General features: G+C 43.3%; 1 protein-coding gene across 1 annotated transcript in view; it reads left to right on the top strand.

Moving 5' to 3' along the window:
• The window catches only part of ALK (ALK receptor tyrosine kinase), a 666,217-nt gene that overhangs the window by 200,724 nt on the left and 451,423 nt on the right, over positions 1 to 14,070 (top strand). Inside the window, exon 3 of the mRNA XM_053891034.1 lies at positions 9,567 to 9,731. Within this exon, the coding sequence (XP_053747009.1) occupies positions 9,567 to 9,731 (165 nt within the window). The remainder of the gene's footprint in view (positions 1 to 9,566; positions 9,732 to 14,070) is intronic.

Below are 14,070 nucleotides of genomic sequence, written 5' to 3' on the forward strand. Positions count from 1 at the left end.
TTTTCCCATCTGTAAAATGTGGAGGCTGGGCTTGTTAATTTCAGAATGTCTGGGATCTTAAATTATTTTCAATTTTCTGTTCTGGGATGAGGAGCAGAGTCCCATTTCTTCTATCTGTAACATTGCACTGGCCACAAACAAGAGAAATGAGAATTAAGCTTTCTACACATATCTCCCACCATCCTGGGTATGCTTACACACACACCCTCCTTGAGACTGTCTTTTGAGGCTGTGTTTATATAATTGATTGATTGAAGGAGACTTGGCCCTTCTTCGCTGCAGCTTGATTATAAGTGAGCTAAACAGATGTCTTGAATTGGGTGATTGGTTCCCAGATGCATTCCAGGGAGCGAGTTGGTGGGAAGGAAGTGAATGATTTCAGTTCTGGGGCCCCATGACAAATGAATAGTGGTTGTGGGCGGGGCGGACAAGGGGCTAGGTTTGCTACTTAGTCTTATGAAGTAAGTGGCCAGATGTTGTTGGCAGCTGGTAGATTAATACCAAAGGTAACTGGTGGGCCAAGTGCCCCTTTAGGAGATAACCCAGCAAGAGGGAGTAGAAGCCCCTAATCATCCAAGCCTGGGCTGGAAGTCAGGACTCTTGGGATTCTGCTGGCCAGCTGTTAGAGCCAAGTTAGAAAGCTTGTCTTGGCCATCTGCCCAAAAAGGGAAATTGGTCTTAAAATGGTAGAGATGGAAGAGACCTGAGGATCATTTTATTCCACCACTTAATTTTTCAGATGAGCACACTGAGGCCTGGAGAGGTTAAATGATTTGCCTGAAGTCACACTGCAGAGCCGGGGCTAGAATGCAGCTCCTCTTATTCAAGGTCTAGTGTGACTTCACTTACAAAAGGGAAGCTAGATCAGTGTGTCAAAAGCAAAGATTGAGTAAGGAGTTTCCACAAAGTTTGACACAGTCAAAGCTTGCTGCCTTCAGTGTTGGACATGGACCCATTTAACTCCCCTCTGCTGTGGCTAACCCCTGGAGACACCTGAAGACCAACAGCAAGGACTGCCAAGTTTAATAATAAACAATGTGCAAGTCACTGCCACGCTGGGCGCTTGGTATGTGTATTGCATTTAATCCTCCTCACAATCCCCTGAGGTGGTCCTTGCTTTAATCCCCATTTTACACATGAAAGAATTGAGGTACAGAGAGATTAAATAATTTGCCCCCCAGATATGCAGCGAGTCAAGTGACTGAGCCAAGCTTTCACTTTGAACAGTCTGATCCCATGCAGCAGCTAGTTCCTCAATATTCCTCAGACACCCTAGTGCCCCATGCAGTTTTGATATAAAACAGAGCAAGCTAGGAAGATACCTGTTTTGGTCAGTGTCTCCCTGGGTCCTCTGAGGTCAAGTCAGTGTAGCTCATTTCTCAGCTCCTGGTGGTAAATCTGAGGCACAGGCAACAAAGGCGATAAGATATGCATATATAGTACTTTGTAATTATAAAGCATGTCCACATTCATTACCTTATTTGATCATCATGGCGGGTATTATTATTTTTATCAGCATGATTATTGTGATAAATCTCTCACATTCATACATGAGGAAACCAAGACTCAGGTGGTTAAATGAATTGCCCCAAAGCACATGGCTGATTAGCCCAGAGCTTGGAAATTTCCAAGAATTGTCTAGTGATCTTTCTCTTTCACTCCCACTGCGTTTCCTCCCTTTGTTCTTATCATAGCTTCTAGCCTATGCACAGACCTACTCTCTAGCAGGGAGCTTCCAGCAACCATCAAAAAACAGTTTGTTGGCAGAAGAGTACATCTAGGATGAGAGAAGCCAGAAAGCCTTATTGGAAGTGATTTGAGCCATCGAATCACTGGGAGATATTTTTTTTTTTTTTTGAATCACTGGGAGATATTTGAAACCTAGCCATATGTGTTTTTGCTAGCTTGTCTCAGAAAAAAAAAAAAAAAAGTCTAGAGTTTTGCGAATTGTCCTAATTGTTTAAAGTATTATTATTATCATTATTATTATTTTGTTATAGCTTAGAATAATAATAATAAATACCACAGGGCTCAGAACCAGATTTTAGTACCAATTTTGCAACCCACTCATTTGCATCCGTAATATCTCTAGACTTCAGTTTCTTCATGTCAGATAGTCCCAAAGGTCCCTCATCACCCAGAAGCTCAATGATCGAGAAGTTCTGGAGAATAACTTGAGAAAAGAAGATGACTCTGCCTTGTGCCTCAGGATTGCTGGCAGCCAAGGGAGCTCCTTTGAGCTGGCTACAATCCTTAAGGACTGCCAGAGTTTTGAGAATGCTGGTCTCTGGAGCTATATATAAATGAACCGCAGCCTCAGACATGAAGCTCTATTATATGACCTCTAAAGGCCACCTGCAAGAGAACTGCTACATGTGCATGATGCTTCATACAATTCTTTGTTGAACCCACAAATCAGGCTTGTTAGGGATACACCGGCATTTGTATATGCCATCCCTGAAGCAATCTAGCCTCAGCTTAAATTGTGCCAGTAAGCTAAGCCTGAGGAAGTAAGAGCTGGTGATTCAGCAACTGATGTTCAGCCTGGAGCTACCCAGAGAGGATGGCATTTGAAAAGGCCTCCACAGGCAGAAGAAATGCCCTCCACGCTGTGTGACCAGCCACATGATCCTGGGGTAGTCTTTTCCCTTGCCTGGGTCTTGGTTTTTATCACCTGTTCAATGGGAGAAGGAGTTGACCTCAAATGTCATTTCAAGTTCTAATAGCCTTTAACTCTGTGAATATCGTCTGAAGGTAGACATGCCAACCTTCACATGGGACAACGTAATACCAAGGAAATGGTCATCTGCCATCAGCTAAAATGGCTCATATAAATATTATTTCTCATGGTAAACAGAAACTATTCAGAAAGGGCATGGCAGTACAAATTCTGAATCAGCTAATGTGCGTTAGGAATTTCTCCATTCCAAGTGCATGCATCGTTTCATTGGATCCTTCTAGCAGTTCTGGGAAGTTAGTCTGACCACCGAGATGACCGATGCTCTGAGAGAGGGAGAGAGTGCCTAATACTGCCCATCTGGCAGGTGGTGTAATTGGAATCAAATCTCAGGTCTTGTGCTCTATCCCTGAGAAACAAACCTGATGATATTAAGGTCACTTAATGAATAAGACATATTCATTCATCATAGATTCATAGGAGAAGATTATAGGGCTGGATTGGACCACAGAGACTACCATTCAACAAGTGAGGAGTGCCAAGCCCAGCCTCAAGGCCATCTGCATCCTGGCAGTCAAATAGGAATCCCAAGACATATCACAATCATGCTGCTATTTTTTAAACTAGCAGCTAACCTGGTAATTTTGTTAATGTTTATTTACTTTTGAGAGAGAAACAGAGACAGAGACAGAGACAGACAGACAGAGAGGGAGACACAGGATCCAAAGCATGCTCCAGGCTCTGAGCTGTCAGCATAGAGCCCGATGCAGGGCTCAAACTCATGAACTGTGAGATCATGACCTGAGCTGGAGTCAGAAGCTTAACCAACTGAGCCATCCAGGTGCCCCCAAAACCAGATAATTCTCTGTTTTCAGATGCAGATTCCATGGCTGAGTATCCAGTTGGGTGAATTCTCTCATGGGCCCCTGATGACCATAGAAACCTTGCCCATACCACCCTCAGTTCCCTCAACCCACCCCTATCCCTATCCAAGAAACACAGTGGATATCCCAGAACATGTTAAGAAATCTAGATGGGTCACTTTGAGCCCTGGGCCTTACCTGAGGTGTACTCTTAGCTTCCTGAGTCAACACACCCATGGGGGGTTAAGACTTGAATCGTAGAAATGTGTACTCTGACTCAATCCTCACCTAGGCCTTCCAGTTCTGTCTCCATCAAGGGCAGCTCAGATGCTCCAGCTCCTGCCCTGCCTCTAGCTGGGCCCTGCCTGTTTCTCCGTGGGTCCAGTTTCTGACCTGCCTCAATGTAGGTCTTGACTCTTATTGGTGTCTGTGGCTCTGAAGGAGGGTGGCTCTGTTGCTGCTTCCTTTTCAATTCATAATTCCCTGTTTGTGAGATACTGCCATCAAGGCCTCAGGGTCCCAGGAAGGAAGCAGGTCAGTGAAAGCTCACAGCCTACTCAATCACTTCATATCTAACTCAGATGTAGCTTTATTTCTCTAAGCCCAGTGTCTTTATCTGCTAAATGGGGGTAAGAATCCTGCCTACTTCATAGGATCAAATAAGATAATGATGTAAGGTGCCTGGCATACTGTGTCCAAACCCAGTAAGCTCTCAGTAAATGTAGTCAGTTATGAAAATACTTCCCACAGGCCTTCACAGAGGTCCTCCCCTCAGCTCTTCTTTACAAATGCATACTCAGTGCTGCCAGAGCCAAGAACATTAGTCCAACCCCAAGCTTGATTTCTGACACACTCCTAATAAGAGAAAAACAATTAAAGAAGGGTGAAGTGTCATAGGATGGATAAATATGGTGTTCTTCTCTTTTTTATTACTGCTTTCGCTTTTCATTCTACAATATTTGTTTCTAAACCTCATGGTGGGCTGACACTAAGAGACGTCAGCAAGTGGGTTCCTGTGGACCTGCCCAAGGACAGCTGCTCTGAAGGATCCTGGAAACCAGCTAGTCTTGGAAAGAAAGTTTAAAAAACTAGAGGCTGCTGGTACCCTCACTTGAAATTGACTCAAGATGACTGAGGAAACTAGTAGGAAATCTCTGTGTTTCCAGGGTCAGGATCAAGGAGGCAGAAAAGGCCTTGATTCAAAGGAGCTTTTTGGAGACTTGGGTCAGTCTACAAAGGAGGACTGTTTGAGTTTCTAAGCTTACCCAAGGGGACACCTGAGTGTCCAAAGGACACCATGTCTCCCTATTACCTTTATGTGGTGTTGTAGATGGTGCCTGGAACTTTCACAGAATCTCCTCATGCATCTCAGCCTGGGAGGACCCCCATCTCCACTGATTAGCCAAGGTGGCCTCCTAGGCACAGGCCTTAGCATGGATGTTTGGGTAGGCTCACACACTTCTAAAGGCTAGGTTTCCACCCTCAGACTCAGTGTGCGGTCATTGCCAACTCCTCTACAGCCAAGGGCATTTGAAAAGGGAACTGGGCATCTCTCTGGGCAGGGCTACCACAGGGTTTTCTGATCAGCTTCTGTAACATTTTTCTGAATGGCTGCCTTTTATACTAGAACAGTGCCTTAAAGCTAACTGTTAATGAATTCAGTTTTTGAAATGTGACTCATACTCTGGAAGGTTTCAGAACATAGGTACAAGCTGATAAAAATGTATGAACATACATACGCACATACACACATTCACTCACATTCACACTTACTCAGGAACAGTCAGTCACTGTAAAACCTGAGATTTTCTTCTTAATTCTCTGACGATCTTGAGGTAAACTGAGTCCCCATTGAGTGAGATGCACTTTCAGCCTCGTTTCATGGGGACTCTGCTTCTAGGGATGACAACAAGCCCTCATTTAGAGGTAGGCAGAGTGAAAGTGACTGAGGGTCTGTAGGTTTGGTTGTGTTGGCCTTATAGAATCACCAACCTTCAGAGACAGAGGGCACTGTAGAAGGTATTTGCTCCATTTGTTTCATTTTTCAAAGGTAGAAAACTAGGCATAGAGAGGTGAGTGAACCTGCTGAGGTCTCTCAGCTGCTCTATGCAGGACCAAACCTGGAGCCATCCTCACTGCTCTACCAAGACCTTTCTCTTCACAGCACCTGACACCCCTCTCAGCAGGAGAACTGTTTCCAGAAGATTCCATTACTTTATCTTTTTTTTTTTTTTTTTTTTTTTTTTTTTTTTTTTTTTTTTACAATGGAAGTAACAAGAAAGTGGGTAGCAATGATCAGCAGGTTCTGGAAAGTATGTCTTTTTCTCATTGCTATTTTTCAATGGTTAGATTCTCCTGGGTCCTGATAGGTAAAGTAAGTTTGAGATCTCTAGATTGTTTTGAAATTTTTTAATGTTTATTTATTTATTTTTGAGAAAGAGGGGAGGAGGGACAAGGATAGAGAGGGAGACACAGAATCCAAAGCAGGCTCCAGGCTCTGAGCTGTTAGTACAGAGCCCGATACTGGGCTTGAGCTCACGGACCATGAGATCATGACCTGAGCTGAAGTCCGACGCCTAACTGACTGAGCCACCCAGGTGCCCCGAGATCTCTGGAATGTTTTGAAGGTCATGGTTACTTTGAAAAATAAGCCTGACACAGAGGAAATATAAATCTGTTCCCTTAGGGGCAAGGACAAGCCTTTGCAAATATGAAGAGGTTGCAGACTTTGGGTGTAATAATAGCCAAGATATAACACTTCCCAGGTTTCTCATATATTATTTAATTTACTCTGTTGGTCCTGGATTGTGATTTTGAAACTGTGGAGGCATGACGAAAAATGTCTCAATCTTCATCATTATCCAGCCTTAGGTCACATTCTGGTTCTGCGTTAGGGTGATCCTTTGATCTTTAGGCAAGTAGAGTAAACTTTCTGAGCCTCTGTTTCCTTACCTGTAGAGAGAAGATACCATCTACTTCTCAGTGATTTTCTGTAGATTAGATATAGTGGCATCAGAAAAACAATAACATAAAAAAAAAACCACACACACAGTCTCTGGCAGATGGCTGGGACTCAGTGAATGTTATTTCCCATGCCTTCTCTTGCATGTTGACCTGCCTCAGCCATTGGATTGCTTAAGGCTGAACACTTCACTGAAACCCTTGATCCCTCTGAGTCCTATCTGTAAAATATACTCTACAGTCCCTATCCTACCAGGACTGGGTCAGAAGAGGGTTAAAGAGACACAAGAAGCTTCCTAGGTCTACAACTTTAGAAAAGACCCAAGGAGAATATTCCTTATCCTGGTGTTTTTAGAAATGAGTCCCAGGTGTTATTGCTTGAAAGGCACTGAGGCTAGTGCAGGAGAAAGAAACCTGTCTTGATATTTTATGAGAAATTAAACTGGAATTTTAAAAAGCCCAATTCAATTTCACCCAAAATGAACAGTAATATTAACCTCCTTTCTATTTAAAGCCAAAGAGTGCAGCTTTGACAGCTAAAGGGAGGCTGCCTTGGAGCAAGAATTTCAAAATGAACCTATTTGATAATTGGAGCATGTGCCTAGCTTGTTTCACCAGGCAGGGTTTGGTCCAAACACAGCCAGTTCTCTGACTCTTCAGAGTTAAAAGATCCCAGGATGGATGATGCTTGATACTAGGATTGTATATTCTGTTGTCTGTCTAATATACACCAGGCAGTATTTGATCTTGCATGCCACCCCTCTGTTCCAAATAGAAATAGGACGACTTTAATTGGAGAAGAAAAATCAAGATAGAGGCTGGGCCACAGAAGAGAAAGCTTTGGGAAAGTCACCAATAGTTGTCTATGTGGGATGGGAATGGCCAGTACCTTTCTCTCCCATCTTTTGACTCAGTCATTTGTTAATATAGATGGATCTGTTTGACCCTCTTTAGAAAAGCCAAGATTAGTGGCTACTCTTTTCATTATAAGGATAATTTTTATGCTACAAAATACACAATGTTGGACCAGCTTTCTCCTTGCATTCTGTAATCAAAACTAGGTGGCTGGCAAGTAAGTCTTGAAGATTAAAGCAGCCTACAATTCATGGACACCAATTCATGGACACAGCAGCAGCTCAGCCCCCAGAGGCAAGTAGAAAGTCTTCAAAGCTGATAAATATGTTGGCAGCAGGTGGCATGTCAACTCAAACAAGGTTGTAGTCCTGCCCATTTCAGCTCACCATTATAAAGGTGAATTGTCTGTATTGTGAAAGGTCAAGTAGTATTAACCTTAGGACCAGAAAGATGGCAGCTCCTGGAGAGCAGCTGGTACATAAATCTCTACTGGCTGAGAAGCAGAAAGATACTTAATAGAAGTGTAATTGAAGGATTTTTCTTCCCCCACAACCCCCCACCAACCCCCACCTAAACTTAGTTTGGCTAAAGTCAACAGGAATTCTTTTATTCCCACTCTGGCATAGGGCTTAGCTGCCTGTGTGTGTGACTAAGGGACAATCCAGTGACGACCAGCTGCCTGCACTAGAATTGACACCCTTCCCCTCTGCATTCTGAAATTTTTAACACCAGATTCATCTTGGAGGTCAAGGTAGCAGTAGCCACAGAAGCAGCTGTTACGATGCACAATGATAATTGGGAGTTAGCACCCATTAGCACCACTACGAAGATTGATTTATCAAATTCCCTATAACACTTCTGAGAACAAGGACTTAGGAATCTTTAAAAAGCCACATTAAGAAGGAGCTTTAGAAAACATCTAGTCTAAGTCTCCTTTTGTATTTGAGGAACTTGAGGCCCAGAGAGGTGTAGTGTCTCGTTCAAGGGCACCGGCAAAATTGGTGGCAGAGCTGAAGTTGGAGCCCAGGTCTCACTGGGCATTTGTTTCCCCAGTCACTTGGTCTAAACCCATGTTTTTCAGATGAGGGCACCCAGTGCCACACATGAGAAGAGACTGTCCAAGCCTGGACACCAAGTCCAGTGTTCTGGGTTTTTTATATCATATTCTCCCTTTCTTCACATCCCCATGGCTGAAGGGAGACAATGAAGTCAAAAGTGGATGAATAATTCACACTTTGGCACACATTCCATTTACCCATCAGTGAGCATTGAGAACCTACTGGGTACAAAGTACTTCAGCCACTTTGGGTAATGCATATGGAGTTAGGAAGGGGAAGGAGGTGAGTGTATCTTAGAAGTAGGGCAAACATGGAATGGTTTGGGCACAAGAATCCTTGTAAAAGGTCATAAAATGTCCCACCGTATGGTCTCTTCCTGCCTCCCTTCTCTCTCTCTCTCTCTCTCTCTCTCTCTCCTTACCAGTGACCTTCCCCACCCTCTCCCCAAGAGAGAATGAGCCCAGACTAGCTTTCATGGCCTTGGCCCTCTTGTCTGGAGGGAGCCGAAGAGTAGATCTAAGGCTGGAAGACAGGGCTGTGAGTAAAGGCCTGAGCTCCCTTTGGCCTTCTCTTCTCAAATAGAGCAGAACCTGGCGAAGATTTTTCTTGAGCATCTACTGTAGGCACGTTCACAAATACAGAAAGCACATGATCCTCCTGGCTCTTACAGCAAACTCTAGAGGTAGATTTATCATCACCAATGTACAGATGAGGAAATTTGAGGCCACAGAGGCTGATTTTCTTGCCTGGAGTCAACCCAGCTGCTAAGCAGTAGACTTAGATTCAGACCTATCTGGTTGCAAAGCCAGGCTCCAGCCACTTGGCCTCAGGCCCTTTCATGTCACCAGGTAACCTCACAGGATGCAGAGCTTCTTCTGGTCCCACCTGTTAGCTCTTTTTTCACCTGCCTTCTCTAAAGATGCCTCCTTTAATCTGAGTAACACAAGGAACACCTTTGTTTCTCTCTTAGTCCCCTTTACAGCAATGTGGAGCCAAGCCAGCTGTGAAACTGACAGCTCCCCACCCCGGAGAGATGAGGGTTGTGGGTGAGATGAAGGCCACCTTCCTGGAGCGGAGGGCGGAGCGGGGGCGGTGCTGGAATGTTTCTTTTGGGAGACAGTTTGCTCCACTGACCTTTGGCTGTCACTGCAGGTCTGGAGTGCAGCTTTGACTTCCCCTGTGAGCTGGAGTACTCCCCACCACTCCACGACCTCCAGAACCAGAGCTGGTCCTGGCGCCGAGTCCCCTCTGAGGAGGCCTCCCAGATGGACCTGTTGGACGGGCCTGAGACAGAGCACTCCAAGGAGATGCCCAGAGGTAAGGGTAGAGGCCACCACAAAGTGTCCCAGATGGGCTAGCACAGGGTTTGTATGTCTATTTCTGTTTGCAGTTTTAAGGCTTCCTGGCTCTGCTCTAACCTGTTTCCTGTGAAACCTGCTTTTAATGTGTGCGCCTTCCGTAGGATGCAAGTCCAATTTCAGGACCAAGCCGACCCTTCACTCTCTCACCAAGTAAAGGAAATAGGATTTTATAGCTCTCATACTGATGTAGGAGAAAGTGCTGATCTGTTTGTCCTTTGGGAATAGAGTTGCCAGGTAAAATACAGGACACCCACATTTTTAAATTTGAGTTTTCTGATGAACAATGGTTTTTTTTAGCATAAATACATCTCATGCAATAGTTGGGCCATACTTATACATTAAAATTATTCCAACTTCCAGTTATATTTAAAAATTTCAGGGGTACCTAGTGGTTCAGTCGGTTAAGCATCTGACTCTTGATTTTGGCTCAGGTCATGATCTCACAGTTCATAAGTTCAAGCCCCACATCAGGCTCTGTATTGTCAGTGGGATTCTCTCTCCTCTCTCTGTCCCTCCTGTGCTCGCTCTCTCTCTCTCTCTCTCTCTCTCTCAAAATAATAAGTAAACTTACAAAAAAGAAAAATTCAAATGTAATTGAGTGTCCTGCATTTTTTTTGCTAAATCTGGCATTTTTAATTTGGAAGGTATTGTATAACTGGGTTAAATGTTAGTTTCAAAGCCATTAATGAATATTCAGGCTGTGTTGTAGCTTTGCAAGGTGTTTCCAGTAGTCCTGAGCGATTAATGAACATCCTCTTCTGAATTATCAGGGGCCAGAGAAGTTAGACTCTGAATAAGTTGTGGGTGTTTGTTAAATATTTGCTGAGTGTTTAGAGATAGATGCGGAGACACTAAGCCCTAGTCCAGCTTTCAGGTCTCAAATCTTAGGTGGCAAATCTTAGAGCTCCACGTTCCTTGGACCCAGAAAACTCTGCTTATTCAGAATTGACAGCCTACGTTTCTGACTTGTAGGGAAAAGTAGCCACTGATGTGGTAATGGACTCACTGAACCATTCGGAGTAGTACTTTCATTTTGCAAAGCCCTTCCATGTACAGTCTCATGGGATTCCAACTTTGTGAGAGAGGCAGGGCAGATGAGAAAGCGAGGGCTCAGAGAGGGGAAGTGACTTGCTAAAGATCACATAGCTTGTACGTGTCGGTCCAGGTCTAGATGTCTCCTGTGATGAGTGCCAAACAAGGACGATTTCTCCCATATCGTGTTTCTGTCTTTGCAGCAAAAGCTCTAGTGAAAGCCTGCCCTGGGCCCAGGTCCAGGAGGCAGTTATCTCAGGCTCATGCTTCTGTGAATCTAACGGGCTCAATTAAGTTTCTGGGGGAGGTTGGAGGTGGCACAGAAATAAGCCTGATGCCCTCAGGCTTCTATAGCAGCCTCAGACCCTGAACTGTGAGAGAACTTTCCTTTCTTCATACTCTCCCAGGCTGACCTTTTTTTCTGTTTTTATGGCTCTTTTGAAATTGCTTGACCTTGATTTATATTTTAAGCTGCTTTCACCTGGATGCTGATGTGTATTGGCAGGGGGAGGGGGGAGTATTGTGTGTAGGTGAGTGGCTCTTAACCCTATAGTGCATCTACAGTGCATCTGACTCCTCTGGAGAACTTATACAAAGTACTGCCTGGTTTCCGCAGCCTGGGATACTGATTCAACAGATCTGAGATGGAACCTGGAAATCTGTATATTTTTAAATTTTAGCATAAAATCTAGCATGTGAAAGTGAAACATGTATGCATGGATTCACAATTACAATGAAATCAACATGTGTGTTCTCAACACCAAGCATAAGAATTTGAACGTTTGTCAGTCCATTTACAACCTCTTCTGTCACCCACCTAGATCCAAAATCTTTCCTTTCCCTCAGAGGGAACCACTGTCCTATTTTGTGTCCATCGTTCATTTGCTTTTCCTTATGACCTTACCACTTATGTATATAGCCCCAAACAGCATGTCGATTAGGTTTGTAACCTGTTATACAAATGAAATAATATTGTTGTTTTGTGGCTTGTCAATGTAGATGCATGTAGCTGTGGTTCATTTGGTTTTAAATCACTGCATGAAAATACCACAGTTGATTTCTTCCACCATCCTTAGACATTTGGGTCATTTCTGTGGTTTGGCTGTTACCAACAGCACTACTGTAAGCATTTTGTACATGCCTCTTGGTGCATATACATGTCCAAGAATTTCCCTGGAGCAGAGAGTAGGAGTAGAATTGCTGGGTCATGGGTTGCAGCTTCCATTTCAATAGAGAGTGCCGAGCTATTTTCCAAAGTGCTCGTACCAAGTTATACCCCATTTTGAGGTGTTAGCATTCCTCCCCAGGACTTTACATCCTCACCAGTACCTGATATTGTCAGACTTTGTCATTTTCGTCCATCTGGTGGATGCAATACAGTATTTCAGTGGAGTCTCAGTTTTCACAGGACTCTCTCCCTCTTTTTTCCTTTGTGTTTTTTTAAAAAAATATTTTTAGACACTTCTCAAGTGATTCTGAGACATAACTAGGTTTGTTATACTCTTGACGTGGACCTGCTTTCATGCATCCATAGGGGTGGCTCCAGAGCCTAATTCCCAACAGTCCTGGTAGTACATGTACTTTTGGTCATTGTATGTTTTTTGTTTGATGGCTATTGAATTGTGAGTGCAGTTCAGTGAAATCAGGAGATAGGGACAAGTAGCAATTGTACACAGACTTTGTGGAGTCAGACTTTATCAATTTGAAAGTTGGTGTTTTTTAAATTTTTAAATGAATTTTAGAAGAGTGCCAATAGATTACGCATTGCCACCCTGTGACCTGTTTCTCCTCCTTTATCTGCTTTCTTGTGATCTCTGGCATCTTCATGTTACCCTGAGTTATAGGAGAAAAATGAAAGGAAGAAGAGGAGAGAAGAAAGAAATAAGTGTTCCTGAGTGTGGAAATATATCCGTGCCTTTATGTTTTTATAAAGGACCAGTACATGCACTGACTACAAACTTTTTCCAATTAGTTAGAACAGTAAGGATTGGAATATTCATGTTTTAGTGAGTATTGCCAACTTCCATTTGTCTGAAAAACATTCTTACTAACATGAAGGACAATGATGTGAATAGCCATGGCAAAAGCCATTGTAGATATATCAGTCCGCTTGATCAAGTTCCTTAGTGAACAAACACATCCAAGCATAACTTGAGGGAATCTCAGCACTGTCAGAAACTGGTATTTCTTTTTCCTGGGGTCTAATGGAAGGATCTGTATAGTCACACAGCCTTGATCAATCTTAGAAACAAGGGACTAGCCTCTAGCCTTTGTAGGCACACATCTGGAATGTCACTGAGAGGTGTTCAGAACTTCCAGTAATGGGCCACTCATTGCTTTTTGATTCAACTAATTATATCACTCCCTGGTCACTGAAGTAAGGTTGCTACTCATGAAGCAAGCTGACGTGTCTTAATGTCTTTTGACTGTCATGGAAAGAGGTGAAGGTGAAGGAGAGAAAATGGTGTGCCCAATTTGCACAGCACCAAAGCAAGGACCTATATCCCAATCCTAAATGCCATCTCTTTAGAATCTCCCTTTCTCTGATGATCCCCTCTTGGCAGAAGGGATTCTGGTTGTGGAGATAAGAAGGAGGAATGGGGTGCACTTTAGGGTAGTACAGTCAATAGAGATTTTTAAAAACTCAACATTTATTGGTTGGATGGTATTTAGACTCTATTGCAATATTTCTTGTCAGAGGATATAGAAAGACCAGAAAAAGGCAGTGAGATAATACCAATCATAGATAATGAACTGTAAGAGTATAAATTCTGAATGATTTTAATTTATAGCCACTGTAGCTGAGAATAATAAGGAAGATACAATTCAGAGCAGCAAGATAATAAAAAGTGATGGTCTTGATTGAACACAATATTATAAATTAATAAGATCTTGAGGAATCATCAGGTTGAGGCGTTCTATGACTTTTTAAGAAGTGCCAGGAGCATGTTTGACATCTACTACTTCTGGTGTTTTAGAATGTAGTCACATTTTTCTTCTCCAGCAAGACAAGATCTTAGTCTCCAGCATGGGCCCTAGCTTTAAAGTAGAAAACAGGTTAGCAGCTTCTCCCCAGAACCTCTCCATAACCCCTCAGTCATGTGTATACCCAAGAAGAATGGGACTAGACTCAGCTGAGAGGAGCGGACATCCTTCCTGTATCAACTCAACTCTCTTCCACAAAACTGATTCTCAAGTCTCTGTTTGGGTTTGGCTTTTGTCTTTCTCTGACTTACTTTGCTTAGCATACTCTCTAGCCATAT

Source organism: Panthera pardus, unplaced genomic scaffold (assembly GCF_024362965.1).
Source record: "Panthera pardus isolate Hobbes unplaced genomic scaffold, ASM2436296v1 HiC_scaffold_26, whole genome shotgun sequence".
In the NCBI taxonomy this organism is placed as follows: Eukaryota; Metazoa; Chordata; class Mammalia; order Carnivora; family Felidae; genus Panthera; species Panthera pardus.